The sequence below is a fragment of the Pinus tabuliformis genome, chromosome 3_2 (assembly GCF_031772625.1).
Source record: "Pinus tabuliformis cultivar Carrire ecotype Pingquan chromosome 3_2, CPIR1, whole genome shotgun sequence".
In the NCBI taxonomy this organism is placed as follows: domain Eukaryota; kingdom Viridiplantae; phylum Streptophyta; class Pinopsida; order Pinales; family Pinaceae; genus Pinus; species Pinus tabuliformis.
In genome coordinates this window covers 1,266,784,361-1,266,804,332 of record NC_142302.1, presented here as the reverse complement: position 1 = coordinate 1,266,804,332, position 19,972 = coordinate 1,266,784,361, and the positions used below count along the sequence as shown (strand labels likewise).

Genomic DNA, 19,972 nt, shown 5'->3' with positions numbered 1-19,972 from the left:
CAACCCTCCTTCAGCAAATCACTTGGCAATACAACCTCAAGTGCAAAAAGATGATGTCAAGAATACATTTTTTTAGACATCTCTTCTGTTTTAATTCATCGTGTAATGTGGAAAAAAAATTTGATCTCCATTCTTCGATATTAATTGAATCAGATAAAATAGAAGATAGAATTAGTGTTTAAAAAAAAATTATTTATGATATTCCAGTAGCAAAGTAAATTTCTCTAAAACATCTGAGATTGGTGTGGTCATTATATTTCAGGTTCCTATACTCCTAAAGTGGGAGTTCTAGTTGAGAAACCAATTTACTCTGTTTAAGATGTGGAGATTACACTAACTTATGAAAAAAGCATTCTTCACACGAGACATTCCCAATCAAAAGATTTAGTTAGATGGAAGAGAGCAAACAGCCTCGTTCTACTCTCTCCTAAATTATGGTATAAATCAATGTTCGTTTTCAATTGATTTAGTAAAACCATGGTTGCTTTCAAGAAACCTAAAACACTGGTATTTACGGTAGAAGAAATTGTTATGAAAAACAATTTTTGAGTTTTAAAATATGCAATCAACATATCAAATCCCTTCTATAATTAGCAAGATTGAATCGTCATTTTTAAGTTGTTTGATCTGAAAATGTGATTATTAATTTCACCATGAATCACAAAATATGAACACTTGATGCAAGATTGATTGTCTTTTTCAAGGAGGGTTAACACGATTTTTGCAAGTTGTTTGCTCTGAAACTAGGATTATTAATCTCACCATGAATCACACATGATATGACCACCTTATATTCATTCAAAGTCACACATATTATGGCCAACAACGAATGGTAAAAAAGAATTGAACATTCTTAACATTGAAAATAAGATATATGAAAATAACACATAACATAGGTGACAATGAATGGCATAAAATATGAACAAACACGTTACATTCTTCGGTACACGTGAAATGGTACACAATTTTTGTAAGTTGTTTGCTCTGAAACTGTGACTATCGCACATAATATGACTTACATCATTGAAAGTAAAACATATATGGTCAAAAATTGTTTATCATATAGCTGAGAGTAAATGGCATAAAATATGAACAAAACAAAGTTACATTTATGATCGCTGACAGTAGAATGGCACAAAAATATGAACAAATTACATGCTTAGCATTGAAAGTAATATTTATATTGACAGCGAACAAAATATGAACATAACATTTATTACAGCTGACCCTGCATGATATACACCTTACATTCTTCATCGTTAGTAGATTTGACATAATAGACTTGAAATAATTGAATTAGAGTGGATTTTATAATAACGGAATAGAAGGTTAATATTTCCTGCATGGATCAATAACAACGAAATGAATCATGAATAGCAATAACCAAATGAATCATGAAGAGAAAATGAAAAGCATAAAAGGCCTGCATTTCCAAATAAAGAGCAACTTGGGCAACTTGGAAGTTTGATTCAAAGTCCATTAAATGCAGTACCACATAATTACGATTGCAGGCACATAATTTAACTTGCATATATTAATTAAACCCAAGAGTGCAGTCATCATTTGGTGAGAGATTGATGAGCGATTATAACAAAAGAAAACAAATCAAATCTGATAACATAATATACATATATGCATTCAATCGATTGAAGGCAGCGAGTCATCATTTGGTGAGCGATTATAACAGAAGCGAAATACAATATCGGATAACATGGGGATACAATATCAGATACCAAAATAGAAATAGATGCATTCAAGTGCGAGAGTCGATACATCCAGCAATGTAAGGCACAAAATATCATTGTAGATATCACAGAGTAACAAACAAAAGCACAAAACTACCCCACCGGTACTACGGAAATCAAACCAATGAGTATTGGTTACCATTCATAAGAACCAACCCATGTCCCAAATCCAAACAACATATATATGTATACTAGCAGCAAGCATTTAGTATAGCAATTAATAATCGATCAGTACTCTTCGCCCTCATCCTCGTCTCCCTCAGCAGACTCTGCTCCGACCTCTTCGTAGTCCTTCTCCAGAGCAGCCAAGTCCTCACGGGCCTCCGAGAACTCTCCTTCCTCCATACCCTCACCCACATACCAGTGCACGAAGGCACGCTTTGCGTACATGAGATCGAACTTGTGATCAATACGAGAGAAGACCTCTGCTACACTGGTCGAGTTGGAAATCATACAGACGACCCTCTGGACCTTGGCAAGATCCCCACCAGGAACCACAGTGGGAGGCTGATAATTGATACCGCACTTGAACCCGGTGGGACACCAATCCACGAACTGAATGGTCCTCTTCGTCTTAATGGTAGCCACTGCCGCGTTCACATCCTTGGGCACAACATCCCCTCGGTACATGAGACAGCAGGCCATGTATTTGCCATGGCGCGGATCACATTTAGCCATCATGGACGATGGCTCGAAGGCACTGTTGGTGATCTCAGCTACTGACAGCTGTTCATGGTAGGCCTTCTCAGCAGAGATCACAGGAGCATACGAGGAAAGCATGAAATGAATACGAGGATACGGCACCAAGTTTGTTTGGAACTCAGTCACATCAACGTTCAGAGCACCATCAAAACGCAGAGAGGCAGTCAGGGAAGATATGACCTGCAATATCATAAGATAACCATCAAAACCTCAAAAAACGGATGCCATTAAAACGAAACTAAACCCCAACATAAAATTTCAAACGAAACAAAACCCAACTTACCTGAGATACAAGTCTATTAAGGTTAGTGTATGTAGGACGCTCGATGTCCAGGGAACGGCGACAAATGTCGTAGATGGCCTCATTATCCAACAGCACGGCCACATCTGTATGCTCTAGCAGCGAGTGTGTTGACAGCACGCTGTTGTAGGGCTCGACTACAGATGTAGAGACCTGTGGAGATGGATACACAGTGAAACCCAACTTCGATTTTTTTCCATAATCGACAGAGAGCCTCTCCAATAGAAGGGACCCCAGACCAGATCCGGTACCGCCTCCCACAGCGTGGAAGACCAGGAAACCTTGCAGGCCTGTACAGTTGTCTGCCAACTTCCGGATTCGATCCAAGCACAGATCCACAATTTCCTTACCAACTGCGAATATATCAATAAATATCTTAGTGTACATTCTATTAAAGCGAACAAAATGATATAACAAGCTGAACAAAGAGGGTATCCGCTTACTGGTATAATGGCCACGAGCAAAGTTGTTGGCGGCATCTTCTTTGCCACTGATCAGCTGCTCTGGGTGAAAAAGCTGCCGATATGTGCCGGTTCGAACTTCATCAATAACAGTTGGCTCCAGATCCAGAAACACGGCACGAGGAACATGCTTACCGGCACCTGTCTCACTGAAAAATGTGTTGAATGCATCATCTCCACCGCCAACGGTCTTGTCACTCGGCATTTGTCCATCAGGCTGCAAAACGAAGCATGAAAGGTCAAACCCTAAGAAGGCCCCTCAATACCCTAAGAATACCAGCAACCAGGTGAAGAGTATAAAGTAACCAATACACTAGCAATTCTGAAAAATGACAGCTCCATGCCAAATGGAAACCACCAAAACGTTATTAAAGCAGATGAAAGAATCAAAGAAACCAGCAGATCCGGTGAAGTACTAGCTAAAAGGCTCAAGGAAGCCAGGATAACCTACGAAATCAACTAAAGGGGTTAAGTATAACAAAAGCCCCAAAAAAGACCACAAAGAAACCTTCAATTAGGTAAAGATCGGCTAAAACCCCCAAGAACCCATCCAAACTTAAACCAAACCATTTAGGCCGATAAAGACCAGCTAAACCCCCAAATAAACCAAAAAACCCTAAATAAACTAGCTTAAGTCTCCAACAAACAAGCAAACCCTGAGATAACCAGCAAATGCTACATAATGTCAAGGATCTAGCAAACGCTGAAAATATCCGCGGAGAGTGATAACTAAGCCAACGACAATAAATCATTGCAGCCACACTTAGAGCAACACAGAAACAAATCCCACGGCTTCCAAAATTTCAATCCTTACAGAGCGAAACGCACAGATCTAAAATAAACTTGCATCAGAGCAGAACCACAGAACATAGAGGCTAAAACAAAAAAGAAATCAACCATACCTGTATGCCGTGCTCGAGACAGTAAAGCTCCCAACAGGCATTGCCGACCTGAATACCGGCCTGGCCAATGTGGATCGAAATGCACTCCCTCATTGTCGCTGGTTGAAACCCTTGAAACCTCGAAAAAAACCCTCAAAAGAATGGAAAGAATCCCGGTTAAGCGCACAAAAAAATCAAGCAGCCGAGGAAAAATGTCGCAGAAACGAGAGAGCTTCGTGAAGACGTATGCAAAGACGTCTGCACGAAAGCGGAGCAGGAAGGAATAGAAAGCAAAATCGAAAGGCCGAATTGCACTGAATCAGGGCAGGTCGGGGATGCCCTTTTATGGAATCAGGGAGGCCCTAGCCGTTGGGGTTGACGCCAACCGGAATCCTTGAAGTGGCCGGAATATGTGCCCGCCGGCGAGCCGTTAGGCGGGACTTCATTATTTCAAATTGAGTGATGGACGGAAAAAGGGACTGTTCCGGGGTCGCTGTCGCTTCACGCCTACATTTTGACCGTTTATCGGCGCGCACTCAATTCAAATTTTTATTTCGAAATTTTTATTTTATTTTTTATCGTTGCCATTTAAACGGTGAATACGCTATAATTCCGATTTTTGTATTTTATTTTAATTTTACGAAGACAGCGGAATATTCAAGTTGGCCCAATTAATGATTCGCTGTGATTTATTTTTTTATGTTTACTTAATTATTCATAAATTAGTAAGCCCCGAGAGTTAGCTCAATTCGTCAAATCAAGTGCCTCGCCAATGGGAGGTCACAGGGTCGAATCCCGAAAGCTCTTGGGGTTAGGTTAGTAAATAGGCCGAGGGGTGTTGATGCCTTCGGGTGCGTCCACTCAGTGTTGAACAACCCTGAATGTAGCGGCTACCCATTGACCCGGGTATCCGTGAACCAAAAGTGAAAAAAAAATTATTGATAAATTAGTAGGATGCCTCACCCACATTAATATTTTGGTAAGGCTTTTTGTTGTATTCTAAATATTCTATATTTTTTTCACAAATTTTTTATTAATTAAAATTGAATTAAATTGTATTGAAATTATTAAATTTGGATTAAGAATTTTCAAAATATTAAATTTAATATTTATTTAATTATTAGTATATTAGTGAAATGTCTCATTTAATGTTTTTCTTATATTTTAAATATTTTACATTTTGTTTTTAAGCATTTTTTTTTTATTAATTTATAATTAAAATTTAGTTAAAATTATAAATTTTAATTATTGAATTTAAATAATCTAAGATTTTTTCAGTATATCGTATTTTTATATATATTTAAAAATATATTTTAAATAATATGGTCACAATAGTTGCAAAAGGAGGTTGGGGAGATGGCATTGTGGTTACAAGCAACTTGTGAAACTCGATTCAACAAACGCAAAGGGTTTGGAAGTCGTGGATAGTGTGTGGCCTAAAGACAGTGTAGTGAAGCAAGACATTGCCTTCACAACCCTTAAGGACTATCAACATTTATAGGTTATGTTCGATGAAGGGACCTCCCCACATTTTTTCCTTTTTTCCAATTGTTAAGCTGACACGACAGGGAGCACGAGTCTTCAGGTTGATCTGGTGGCAAGCTACTCTGGGTTTTTTATGGAGGGAGTGTAAATGGTAAACTTCAAACTAGAGGAGGAAGGTGAAGTCCAAATTTGGGTAACCACCCCAAAATTCAAGTCAAAGGTGGAGGTAGAGAGAATGGAAATGTGGTCGAAAACCAAACATAAACCCATTTCCTCTCCAGCATCGGACACTACTGGGGCTCCAGTTAGAGGGTTAGAAGTCGCGATTTTTCATGGAGATCCCAGAGGTAGACATGCAATCAGTGTCGAGCCTGAGCTTGGAGGAGCGGAGCCAAATTACTGCAATGATCTTGTGAGGACCCTCAGATGAATTTCCTCCATCTCTGCCTAAAACTATCCCTACCAGTTATGCAATAGGAATTGACTACCAACCATTTCAAGACCTAATTAAACCCGTTGTGAAACTGAGTTGTAGCAAGGGGTTGTTCTTTTCTTGAGTGTCATCGTTTTCTAAGATCTTAAGGAGCCCTCTCCTTAGTTGTCTACAAGCAACTTCCTGATGGATTTGTTAGCCTCGTAGAGAAACCCTCGGTCTGCTTTAGACACCATCCAGAGCTTAACAACGATGCAGGAGAAGGGTATAACGCAGAAGAAGAAAAAGTGCATCAAAGAGGCCAGTAGGGAAGGTTTATCTTTGGTATTGGGCATGGATGTTCCAATGGAGAATGCCATACAAATGGCAAAAAAATCATTGTTTGGGCACGCCAGAGGCAGAAAGTTCAATTTCAGTTTCATAAAAGACATGGATGGAAAAAAGAAGTCTCATCTATAGTCAAGAACCCCCTATAAGTGGCTTTGTTGGGAATGGTGATCCAGGTGGATATTGGTGGCCACCCGCCTGTTCCACTTGGACCCTCACCATTGTTTTTTCAGTTTCCTTAATTGTAGCACAGTTTACTATTTTTGGCAGTTTTTCAGGTCCTAAACTTCGGGAGCCGTTTTGAGGCCCTAAACGACATTTTTTTGGCAAAATGCCTCCGATTATTTCAAGGGAAATCATGTGAATAGTTGTAGTCCTCAGAGAGATCTTTCCAACGAGGTATCATACGTGTCAAACGGAGATAATATGACCAAGTTACAACCCCGGGAAGTTGGTTGCCCAACTAACTGTAGAAATTCTACAAATTCTCTACAAATCTACCTCTTAGACCATGTAGAAAATATGCCTGTAGATTAACCCGATAATGCAATATAAATCAAAGCAGAATACTATAACCTACTTCTACTATCAAAGTTTGCTTTGTGGAAGCTTAAAGATCGAACTGAATCGAGTTGAACAATATAACCAGAAGAAGAAGAATCAATGCACAATACACATGAAAATACTTTGGGGAAAGCCTCAGCTAAAAATCTCACTATCTGTATTATCATACAAGGTGGAAATACATAGAGATTATACAAAGCCTTAGCTCTCACAGCTAGCCAGCTCTCAGTACAATCCTCACAGATGCTCACAGGCAATTAAAGCTTCTATCAAGCCTTCTCCTCTACCCTCCAAGCTCCTATTTCCTTGCGTTGTTCCTCTGGAATGATTCTCCTTCAACCAAGTGGAAAACTCATTCACCGAGTGAATGATCACCTGATCTCACACACTGTCAGAACTGTGCAATCCTCAAGGAATAATACCTTCTACATGCATGAGTTTTCTTTATAGGAAAACACATGCAACTAATAGTACACTGTCCTTGACATTTAATTTAACTGGGTCTTTCTCAGAATAGACATGCATGAGTTTCTGATGAGGGAATCTTCAGTTAACTGGAGTACACTTGTTGAGTGCATGCATGCATCAACTGACTGTTAACTCTCTATTAGTTCCTCAAATAGTTTGGAACTAATTTAACTAGACTTAACACAGTAAACTGAGCTAACTAATTACAACATATAACTCAATCTTATCTCCTTAATTTAAGGCTTATCTCCTTAATAGAAGGGATAACTCTTGCATGACCGCAAAAAGACTTCTAACTTGAATTTCTCCAACTAATTAAGTCAAAATAACTTAATCAATTATTTCCAAGTAGCTGTTAAGACTAAATTCGATTTTAATTCACAATTTAATTCAATGACAAATTAAATTGGAATTTCTGGATTCTATTTTTATCATTTCTTGTTGCTATTTTCAACACTAACCCCAACAGGGCCCATAAACTATTGGTGTTACATCACCTTGAGTTAGGGTTTTGGTTGTTTAGGGTTTTCTCTTATTGTTCAATAGTAAAAAGGCCCTTGAGCCTCATTGTAACTCAGTTTAGAGGCATGTAGCCGCCACATCTCTTCTCGGAGATAAGCTACCATCGCCTGAGCTAGTCGTATTTCCATTCTGTTTGTAAGCATATTTCAGTATTTGATATTAATGATATGAAGTGTTATTTCTGCACGGGGGCTTCACTCAATGAACCTCTAACATATCACATGCATTCGTGGCATACTAAACAATACCCCTAATTTGACTACATATTGGAAAATACCTCTAAAAATCACATTATTTAACCCCCTACCAATGCAAATCCAATACACCTTTGCAATTTAAAAAACCCCTACTTTCACTAGATATTGTAGGTATCCATTTTTTCATTAACATTTTTATACCTTTTTATATTTTGTCATTAACTTTGAGCTCCATTTTTTATACATGTTGTAACAGCCCTGGTGAAAATTCCATGTAATAAATGTTAAAAATAATAACCATGGATGGTTAGGACACTTATTCCAAGCTGAATGTTGGGCAAGACATCCTAGGGGGTGTTCCTTTCACTGTTTATGGCTAAGGAAATTGGCAAAGGCAATGGATAAGGCTTTTTGGCACAATTATTTATGAAAATAATGGAAATTAGGAGAAAAAGGAGGTGAAAGGTCACAGGTTGCATGTGAGGAGGAAAATGAAGGAAAATAATGGAAAAAGAAGAAAATAGAGGCCTCATTCATAAAAAGGCTTCTAAGGATCAGTTGGCAAGATTTTTGTCAGTGCGGTTTTGGAGCTCTCTCATTATTCTCTCTCTCTCTCATACTCTTGGTTACTTAGAGTTTTCTTGGAGCACTCTTGGAGGGTGTGGTATACTTGGATTCTTGGAGCAAGAAGGCAAAGGAAGAGTAGGAAAGCGCAAGAAGGCATCGACATCAGCAGCTACATCAGATTTGCTTGCAGGTATCGAGTTGCATGTATGATTTCTTCACTAGTTTTGGCATGCATGGCACATGCATGTGGTTTCTTGGTTATAATCTGCCATTGGCATGGAGGATGGTCGGGATTAACAGTGGATTGCCTAGCCTTACCATTTTCAAGATAGCCATGGTGATTGTGGGTTTACTTTCATTGCTTTGTTTTGGTTGGTTCTCATGTTTCCATAGCTTGGGTTGAGTTACTAGTCCTAGAAGCCTTGGTTGAACAAATGCTCTGGAAGCCCTGTAACAGCTTGGGTTGAGTTACTAGTCCTGGAATTCCTGGTTGGACAAACGCTCTGGAAGCCCTTGGTGGGTTGAGTTACTAGTCCTGGAATCCTGGGTTGGACAAACGCTTTGGAAGCCCTGTATAAGCTATGGGTTGAGTTACTAGTTCTAGAAGCCTTGGTTGGACAAACGCTCTGGAAACCTTGGAAGGCTTGGATGGAGAGCAATTTGATGATGGTTTTGATGATGTCCGACCGTGAGGTGGAATCACTATTTGATGGGTTGAGGTGGATGGCCTCTAGAAGCCCTGGACGAGTTTTGATTGATGTGTTCTATGAGATCCTACATTCATGCTTGGAGTATGGCACGGGGGTAAATGGCTGAAGAGAGATTCGGCTTAGCCATTCTATGGTCGGGCGGAACATGGTAGTCCCATCTCTAGTTGGTTCATTGCATTCATTAATGAGAAATCCATTCCCTTGATTTTCATGTGTAAAGGTACTTATGTATTCATGGATTTTATGGCTAATATGTTTATTGTATTTCTATTCCTATTATGTTGGTTATATGCACATTTCATGACAGCAATTATGTATGGCTCTAAGCATGTTTTTACTTGTATATGAACGGATAATGTGTTTATGAGTTGTTGGAGGATAATGCAGCAAATGGCATGAGGGAACAATGGTTCACAGCGATTCTCAGATAAGTATGAGATCCCTACACTTAATTATGTTATTTACACCTGTAGGTTACATGTTGATGATATGTTTGACGAAATGCATGTCATGACTAGTAGGGGTCTGGTTATGATCTTGTTCATATTGTTTATTTTGCATCATTGTTTCCTTGCATCCTTACTAATTCTAAGTGATCATTCCAATTTGGGCAATGTCCCGAACTCTGGGCTAAAAGAGGTGGCTCAAATTCCAGAATGATAACATTAGTGCTGAGACTAACCCACCTGGGCAGTGTCTGGGAAGCGTTATAAAGCTCCTGGGTAGTGTCTGGGAAGCGTTATAAAGCTCCTGGGCAGTGTCTGGGGAGCGTTAGTCTTGAAACTAACTCACCTGGGCAATGTCTAGGGAGCATTACCCTGCCCTTAAGTCTCTCAAATAGCAGTGGGACCCAGGGATATGTAGTCTGAGTGGCTGACCTCTCTCCTGAAGGTTATTTGGATGATGTTGGATGATTGTATGTGATGTTCCATCGATTCCATTTCCTTAAAGTCACCAAGGAGGTTGAATCTTATCATAGTGGCCTCTCGTTGCATGTGTTACCTCGGCTAGTCGTTTGCTTGGGTAGATGTGGGAGGAGGGTGTTACACCTGTTAATATAAAAACCCTTTACCCCCTATATATCCCCTAATATATTATGTCATTTTTCCCTCAATATATACCCCCCAATATGAATGCACGTTGTATGGTATTGCTCCACCAGTGAAGCCCCTGTGTATTTCTACTGCATCTCTGTATTTATGGTTATATCTGTAATTTGTTGCGTTCCTATTTAAATCTAGATCAGTGGTATCACAGCGGTCTGCTCTTTCTCTGTTTTTCTTTGCATGTCCCCAATGAGGTTAGGATATAAGGAGTTAGGGCTCGATCTGGTTGAACCTTTGCAAGATCAGTCTCGCAAACCCCGATGGTCGCCCATGTGGGAAGAAAAGAAAGACGAGGGAGCATGAGATCCTATCAAAATATTGCTCGAGGAGGCCCTCGAGAAACAAAGGAACACGATGATGGATAACTTTGCCCAGATCCTTCAACAGTTGCCCACTGACGGCGTATTCACATCCAGAAGCCACTTTGGAGGCCCCACAACTTTTAAGGTACAAGTAAACTTTGACATTCCCATATTTGAGGGCCAAATAGATGCAGACGTCGTAGATAAATGGTTAAATTTGCTAGAACGATATTTTTCAGTTCATGATTTTTCCAGCTGGGAAAAGATTACTTTTGCTCTTCTCAAAGTTGCCCCCCACGTCAAGGACTAGTGGGAAACCTATTGTGAGCAAAAGGATGAAAGTACGACCTCACTATTTTTAGCTGCTCCCACTAGGAATTCGTTCCGGGACGCCATCAAGGAGCAGTACTACCCAGTCGGGAGCTATGAGGACAAATACATAAAGTGGACCATGCTGTGACAAGGAAGGGACCAAGATGTGTCGGAGTTCACCAATGTTTTTCATACCCTTCGCATGAATTTAGGTAGCAAGAATTCTGAGAAACATTTGGTACTCAAGTACCACGGCTGCCTAAACAGATAAATTGAGGACGAGATGGAGTTCCTGGACATCTCCTCGCTCGGCATGGTGTATCGATACGCCGTCAAGATTAAGCAAAAGTTTAAACAGAAGAAGTGAGACTTTGGATCTGTGAATCCGAAGCAAGGGAAAGGTGCCCCCAAACCACAAAACAAAGGACAAAGCCAAGGCGGGACGGCCCAGAACAACCCGCCAAAACCACAAGCAAAGGACAACACTGTGAAGCTGAAGAAGGACACGAGAAAGTGTTGTGAATTCCATAAGAGGTCTACTCACAACAAAGTGAGTGTCGGGCCAAACAGTCACTGGTGGCCAAGCTGAACGCTTCGAAATCAAATGTATGTTCCGACTCTGAGTCAGAACCCGACAAGGGGAATGACAAAGGGAAGCAGATTATCGATGCAAAGCCCAATGCCAGTGTTGCCACCACTGAGATCCAGAAGGAGGAACCCGAAGATCCAGAGGAGGAGGAGAGTCTCTTCCACTCCCAAATGTGGGTAAATGGTTCCCCGCTACAGTTCATTGTCGATAGCAGGAGCCAAAAGAACCTCATTGTAGCATACGTCGTGAAGCGTATGGGCTTATCAACCACAACACACCCACAACCATACACCATCGGGTGGCTTCACCAAGGACGGGATCTTCGTGTGAGCCAACAGTGTCGCCTTCCATACAACATCAAGCCCTTCACGAATGAGGTATTATGTGATGTTGCTCCCCTTAACGTTTGTGATGTATTATTAGGGCAACCATACTTGTGGAAGTGACATGTGTGTGTATGATTCAAGGCCTCGCGTTGTTATTGTTACCTAGTTAAAAAAAAATTACAGGATACTGCAGGTAGCACCGCCTACCACCATCTCTTTGGTTACTGCAAAACAATGTAGTAAGCTCATTTTCAAAACCAAGAAATTTGTTTTCCTGATGATACGTCCTCAGGGAAAGAAGAAGATGGTGGCCACGACCTCCAAACAGGGCCCCTCCGCACGACAACAACATATGGACAAGGTCATGGAGGAGTACAAGGACATCTTCACCTCCCCCGCAGGGGTGCCTCTACACTGTCAGGTCAAGCACTCCATCGATCTGACCCCAGGTGTGTCGTTGCCCAATGGACCAATCTATCGGCACTCCGTTCTGGAGAATGATGAAATCAAGAGGCAAATTCAGGAGCTGTTGTAGAAATGTCACATTCGTCCGATTTCATCGCCCTATGGGAGCCCGATCGTGTTGGTACAGAAGAAGGATGGAACTTGGAAACTCTATATTGACTATCAGCATTGAATAAGATCACTGTCCGGAATAGGTACCCGATCCCACAGATTGATGACCTTGTGGACCAACTGAAGGGGGAAAAATATTTCAGCAAGATCAACTTGAAGTTCGGATATCACCAGGTACCAATTGAACCCTCTGATGTGTGGAAGACTGCCTTCAAAGCCAAGGAGGGCCTTTTCAAATGATTAGTTATGCATTTCAGGTTGAGGAATGCTTCTGTAACCTTCATGAGGTTGGTGGATGACATCTTGCGGCCATTCACCAACTCATTTGTAGTTGTATACTTGGATGACATCCTGATCTTCAGCCAGAGTTGGGAAGAGCACCTCCACCACATCCGATAGGTTCTCCAAACATTGCGGCAACACAAGTTATGTACCAATTTGGAGAAATGCACTTTTGGCATGACCCAGGTTCAATGTCTGGGATACATTATTGTTGAATGGGGGTGCATGTTGATCCAGCCAAGATCCAAGTCATTCGGGATTGGCCAGCCCCAACCACTCTGATAGAGCTCCGCAGCTTTCTGGGTCTTGCCAATTTCTACTGCAGGTTCGTGTTGGGGTTCTCTCATATCACTTAGCCCTCGAGTCAAGTCACCAAGGGAGGAGTGAAAGATGAATTCTTTTGGTCTGAATCTCAATAGAAGGCATTCACAGAGTTGAAACATCACCTCTGCTCTGCACCAATGCTCACATTACCAGACTTTCAACAACCATTTGAGATCGAGACAGATGCCTCTGACTATGCTATTGGGGCAATCCTTACTCAACAGGGGCATCCAGTGGCATATCACAGTGAGACACTTTCAGACACAGTCCGGAAGTATCCCACTTATGACAAAGAGATGTATTCCATTGTGCAGGCCTGTCGACAATGGAAGCATTACATTTTGGGGAAGGAAATGACCATCCACACATACCACTGACCCCTGTAGTTCATACAGATGCAAGGGAAGTTGCAGAATGATCGCCATAAGAAGTGGTCCAGATACCTGCAGCAGTTCCATTTGAATATCAAGTAGAAGAAAGGCAGCACCAATAATGTTTCAGATTGCCTCAGTCGACCATCAATCATGGCGTTAACCACCGTGCTCAACTCTTGTGGGCATGAGACTTCTGATTGGCCACTTCTCTACAAAAGTGACCCAGAATTCGGTCACACATACCATACACTTTTGGAGGGTCAGCAAGTTCTAGATTTTCACCTCCAGGATGCTCTGTTATGCCACCTAGGACACCTTTGTGTTCCTTCAAGTGAGCGTGCCAAGATGATTTGGAAAGTGCACTACAGTCGGGCTGCTGGAAATTTCGGGGTCAAGAAAACAGTGGCAGTACTACAAAAGTATTTCTATTGGCTAAATCTTCGACAGGATGTCGGGGAGTACATCAGATCTTGCACTGCTTGCGCCATTGCCAAACCGACCATCAAGAAGCAAGGCCCCTATCCTCTGCTACCTACCCCTAGTCGACCTTGGGAATCCATCTCAATGGATCACATGTCGGTCCTTCCTTCTACTAAGCATGGCAACGACTGTGTTTTTATGGTCGTCGATAGATTCTCGAAGATGGCCATTAGGGTCACCTGCAAGAAGAATATCACAGTAGAAGCCACTGCTAAACTCTTCTTTGAACGAGTGTGGGTACACTTTGGGATCCCATAGTCTATCATCTCAGATTGGGACAATGGGTTCCTCAGTACATTTTGGTCCAGTCTCTGGTCGATGTTGGACACCAACCTCACTAAGTCCATAGCTTTCCATCCCCAAACTGATGGTCAGACAGAGGTCGTCAATAGGATGATCGTACACATTCTAGGCATGTGCAACTCAAAGCATCCACGCACAGGGGATGAGAGCTTCCCCTATGTCCAACACAGCTATAACCGGGCTCTCCACAACTCGACTGGCCACAACCCTTTTCGGGTGGGCTTGGGATTCCAGCCACTATGTCCCATTGATGTGGCCATTCCATTTGCAGCGACTCAGGTAGATTTGGACCATGTATAGTCCAAAGTCAACAAGGCAAATATCTTCATTGAGCACATTCAACACATCCGCCAACAGGTCCATGACATATTGGACAAAGCCAATGCTAAGTACAAGCAGCAGCATGATCAACATCGAGTGCCACACAAGTTCTAGGTGGGTTACAAAGTTTGGCCACATTTGCAAAAGGAGTGCCTCATTGGACCCCACTGCAAGATTTTCTCGCTTCAATATGGGCCATACGCCATCACCAAGGTTGTGGGATATAATGCTTTTGAGCTCAAAATTCCCCCATTCCTTGGCCTGCACCCAGTGTTCAATGTGGATCGCCTTCAGCCATACTTTCCACCATTACTGGATACATCCGACATTGCAAAACAACTCACACCAATAAAGTTAAATCCAGACTACATGGAATAAGTTGCAACTGATCGAATCATGGACACGCAGATCAAGAACACTCACCAGTAGAAGATCCAGCTGTATTGAGTTGTCAAAGCCGACCAACTCCTGCACCAAGGCAAATGGCTCTCAAGGACCAAGTTCAATAGAAGTTTCCTCATCTCATCCAGGAAATCAATGCAATGGAGACCATTGCTTCCTAAGGGGGGAGGATTGATCCAGATGGGTATTGGTGGCCACCCTTCTATTCCAATTGTAGCACAGTTTACTATTTTTGGCAGTTTTTTCGGGTCCTAAACTTTCGAAGTCGTTTTGAGGCCCTAAACAACGTTTTTTTTTTGGCAAAATGCCTTCAACAATATCTACAAAAATTGCGTCAACAACTGTAGTCCTTAGAGAGATCTTTCCAACGAGGTATCATACGTGTCAAACGGAGGTAATATGACCAATTTACGACCCCAGGAAGTTGGCTACCCAACTAACCCCAACGGGGCCCATAAACTCTTGGTGTTACATCTCCTTGGGTTAGGGTTTTCTATTATTGTTCAATAATAAAAAGGCCCTTGAGCCTCATTGTACTCAGTTCAGAGGCATGTAGCCGCCACATCTCTTGTCAGAGATAAGCTATCATCACTCGAGCTAGTCTCATTTCCATTTTGTTTGTAAGTATATTTCGGTATTTGATATTAATGATATGAAGTGTTATTTCTGTTGCATCTCTGTATTTATGGTTATATTTGTAATTTGTTGCATTCTTGTTTAGATCTGGATCAAGTGGGGTGGATACACTTGATGTTCTCAGATGCATTTGAGGCTAAGCAAACTATGCAGAAGGTATTGAAAATGGACTCTACTCCTATACTTTTCAAATTGTGGTCTCTTTTATTTGATACTAAAAGGGAGAGACTAGATGGGTCCTAGTATGGGTGAGATTCCCAAACCTTACAGCAAATTACTGAGAAGATCTTGTTTTTTCAGGACCTTGGGAATCCCTTGGGGAATTATCTCGAGCATGACTCTTCCTACCTATTAATAGGAGACAGGCCTGTAGCACGTATAATGATAAAAATCGACCTTCACAAGGGGTTGCTTGAAGACATCAACATTGGGCAAGGTGAGGAAAAAATTCAAATTTTGGATTACGAGGGGATATAACCCTTTAAGTGTGAGAAGTGCCATCGGTATGGGCATCTAGTAAAAGAATGCAAGCTCCCTTTCCACAAAAAGGTGCACACAAACCCCAACAAGAGAAATAATTACATCTCTAGGGGCAAGGAGTTGGTACTCATGGTGGAGGATAAAGCATAGAAATCTCCACCTGACACCCCTGGGCCGAGCAAAACCAAACAACCAAGGGAACGAGCGAAGGACGACAAGCACCTTATGAAGCAGGGTGGATCAATGGAAGGTACCCCTTTGATTTTCCTTCAATGCTCTCTTTCCCTAGTTCCTATTGTTACAAATGTTGCACACATTGTCAATATAAACTCAGAGTCCAATAAGTTTCTGGTATCTATTCATATTGGGTCCTTTCCCCCTCCACGTCGCCCCCTTGGTCCCTATTCTTTGTTTAATAGCCTATGCCCTTGTCTGCCTATGCAAGATGGCTTCTCCTCCCCTGTGACCTCACCTCCCTTATCATCCTCTGAAAAATCGAAGGAGAGATACATAGTATATAACCTTCGATCACGCTCAATCTTGCTTCATCTTGATGGGCTATCAAGGGCTCTGGGAAAGCTTTGCATCAGGGTAGAAAATTTCATTTGAACAAAGCAAAGGATCATGCTCGAGAGGAGTTAGTGATTGATAAACAACAAACCATTCAAGGGGCACTTAGAGCAATGAAAGCCCTAGGAGGGTTTACCAAATGAAACTATTATCTCTCAACTATAGAGGGTTAGCATGCCCCTCCAAAAGACATGCTCTAAAAAGGCTAGTTGAGACCAGTTCCCTAGACTTGCTTTTCCTACAAGAAACATTGGGAGATGGAGACTCTATATCCAAATGTTTGGAATCTCTTCTAGGTGGATGGTCCTTCATAAGGGTAGATGTGAGAGGAAGGTCAGGGGGATTGGTAGTGGGTTGGAATGGGAGGTTTATTCAAGTGAAGAATTTTTGGAGTGTGGAACATGGTCTTGGGTTGGAGATTTTTTCTACAGAACTTGGCTCTTTTATATTTTTCCTTAACATATGTTCCCCCCTTAAATAGAAAGGAGTATTGGGACAAACTTTTTGGTAATTCTCTCATAAATTCCAACAACCTTTTCACGGGGGGGACCTAAACTTCCATTTGGGTGAAGTTGAATCTTAGGGCCTAAGAGCGAGGCCAGGTCCACTTGCTAAATACTTCCTAAATAAAATTGACAGAGATACGCTTGTGGATGTGGACCCTGTTAAAATTGTCCCCATATGGAGACATTGTCGCACTGGAGAAGAAAAGGTTGCGAAGAGGATTGACAAATTTCTAATTTTGAAGCCCTGCTAGATAATTTTGATCTCATTAAACAATGGGTAGGGTCAAAAGGCGACTCTGATCACTCTCAAATATTTATGGAGATAAAGGGAGCTTTTAAGAAGCTGACCAACCCTTTCAAAATGAACACCAACTGGCTAGAAGAAGAAGAATTCTAAACATTTTCAAATCCTATTAGATTGCCTTCAACCAATGTCAATCCCCAAGAAGGTTCTTCCATTGCTGACCAATTTGAAGCCAACCTAAAACTCATAAAACAAAAAAAGAAACAATGAGCCAAGAAAAAAAATAGAATATGATAAGGAGTTGGTAGGTATAGAGAATCAACTACAAAATTTATCTAGTCGAGAGGGGGAAAGTTTTGAGTCAAGTGAAGCTACGATAGAGTTAATCAGACTAAAAAGAAGGAGAAAAGAGATATTGGAAGAAAAGGAGGTGGAATGGAGAGCAATACTATTTGGTTGGGATGCAAGGACAATAATACCAAAGTCTTCTGAGCTTATGCCAAGGGAAGAAAATTGTGCAACACTATCTAGAGCCTAAAGGACACAGAGGGTGGAGAGATCTCAAATTTTGAAGGGTTAGAAAACCTAGGAAAGAGTTATTTCCAGAGCCTTTGCTGAGACCCATAAGAGACCTCAATAGTAGAGATTATCAAAACAACAATGATTTTCCATTGGTTTGTAGATGAAGAAGAGAACAAAGTCCTCATGGAAGAAGTGTCTGAAGATAAGCTCAAAACTGTATTACTAAACTTTCAAAAGGACAAAAGCCCAGGGCCGAATGGCTCGACTGTCAAAATTCTTTTTAGGTCTATATGGAATTACTGGGAATGATTTGCTATCAGTCATTGAAGAGTCCAAGAGGGATCAAAGAATGATGCCTGCTTTTACTTCTACCTTTAAAGCACTTATTCCCAAAGTTAATTCTCCTTAGTCTTTTGATGAATTTTTGCTCATTTCACTCTGTAATGTGATCTATAAAGTTGTTTCTAAAGTGATCTAATGCGATATCAAATGAGCAATTTAATTTTCTGGATGGAAGGAAAATTTATGAAGCGATTAGATTGGCACATGAAGGCCTCCATAGTATAAAGATTCAGAACCTCAAAGGAGTTGTACTCAAGATTGACCTCTCAAAGGTCTATGATAGGGTAAATTGGATATACATTTGACTTCTTTTAGCTCATGTAGGCTTCAACCCAGATTTCATCTCCCGGGTAATGAGTTGCATACAGATAGTGTCTTTTGCAGTACTTATAAATGGCTCAACCTCTCCTTTCTTTCACGCTCAACGAGGGCTAAGATAGGGGTTTCCTTTATCACCTTTTTTGTTTCTTCTTATAGAAAAGGGCCTAAGTCATCTCATGACATAAGAAAAATGAAGAAGGGAATTTCAAGGAACTCCTATTGGCATGACATTGACATTAGCACACTTGTTGTTTGTCAATGACATTCTATTTTTATGTAATGGATCTATCAAAGAGGTGTGTAAGCTAGCTGAGATTATTTCCCTTTATGGAAGAGCTACAAGAATGTCTATTAGTATTTGAAGTTCATCTTTCTTTCGCCATAATCTAGCAGAGGAGGAGATGAGGCTTATCACCCAAAAAATTCCTTACAAGACAAAGCCCTTGGAAGAAGGTCTAAAGTACTTGGGGTTCAAACTTAAACCAAATAGTTACAATAAGGTGGATTGGTCTTGGTTCATTGCTAAGATAGAGATGAGATTAAAAAGTCGGATTTTAAAATGACTATCTAGAGCAAGGTGTTTGGTACTAATAAAATATGTTGTGCAGGTAATTCTAGTCTATTGGATGTCTCTTGCATGGGTTCCGAAGAGCACTCTGGAAAAAATAAGAAGAATATGTTTCAAATTTCATTGCTTTGGGAATCAAGAGAAGGGAATCCTTCATTAGGTAAAATCGAAAAGACTAGTGGTTACAAAAATTTTGGGAAGTTGGGGGCTTGAAAACATATTTCTATTCTCAAAGGCAATGGCGGTAAAATGTAGCTGGAGATTGTTATAAACTCAGAGCTTCTAGACATCAACCGTCTATTAGAAATATATAGCCCCCAGCCATTTGGAGGAATGGATCAAACAGGAGGATAAACCAAGGGCAAACATATCTTCCTTTTGGAGGGCGATCTTGAATTTGTTTGACCTTATATGAAATGAGTTGGCTTGGAAAATAGGAAATGGTGAATGAGTGTGGATTGACACTAATCCATGGCCAAGGAGTGGTGAAGACTATATTCTCCCTCATACACTCATTGTTTCTTTAAGGGAGAGAGGCATTTCGAAGTTATCCCACGTTGCCAATCAGGAAAACACCACCATTTGGAGGCATCGATGTAAAACAACAGAGGATTTAGGGATAGAAGTTGAATTTCATGAGGTCTGGAATGGCTATCTAGGTGATTTGACAAATGGGCACATGAGGATCATAGATAGAGAGGATGAAATGGTTTGGAGTAGCTC

The 19,972-nt window shown here is 41.1% G+C and overlaps 1 protein-coding gene across 1 annotated transcript; it reads right to left on the bottom strand.

Annotated features, from left to right (window-relative positions):
* Positions 1–1,615: 1,615 nt before the first annotated feature.
* On the bottom strand, positions 1,616–4,416 carry LOC149185351 (tubulin alpha chain). Its single transcript, XM_089417903.1, has 4 exons — positions 4,112–4,416; positions 3,192–3,426; positions 2,731–3,101; positions 1,616–2,627 (listed from the first exon to the last, which is right to left on the bottom strand). The coding sequence occupies exons 1-4, from the start codon at positions 4,202–4,204 to the stop codon at positions 1,974–1,976; spliced, it is 1,353 nt and encodes a 450-aa protein (XP_089274029.1). The 5' UTR covers positions 4,205–4,416; the 3' UTR covers positions 1,616–1,973.
* Between the last annotated feature and the right edge of the window lie 15,556 nt (positions 4,417–19,972).

Coding starts and splice junctions, on each gene's coding strand:
- LOC149185351 (XM_089417903.1), bottom strand. CDS start 4,204: ATGAGGGAGTGCATTTCGATCCACATTGGCCAGGCCGGTATTCAGGTC. Junction 3,427..4,111: donor GTCTCGAGCACGGCATACAG/GTATGGTTGATT, acceptor TTCGTTTTGCAG/CCTGATGGACAAATGCCGAG. Junction 3,102..3,191: donor TGCTCGTGGCCATTATACCA/GTAAGCGGATAC, acceptor ATATATTCGCAG/TTGGTAAGGAAATTGTGGAT.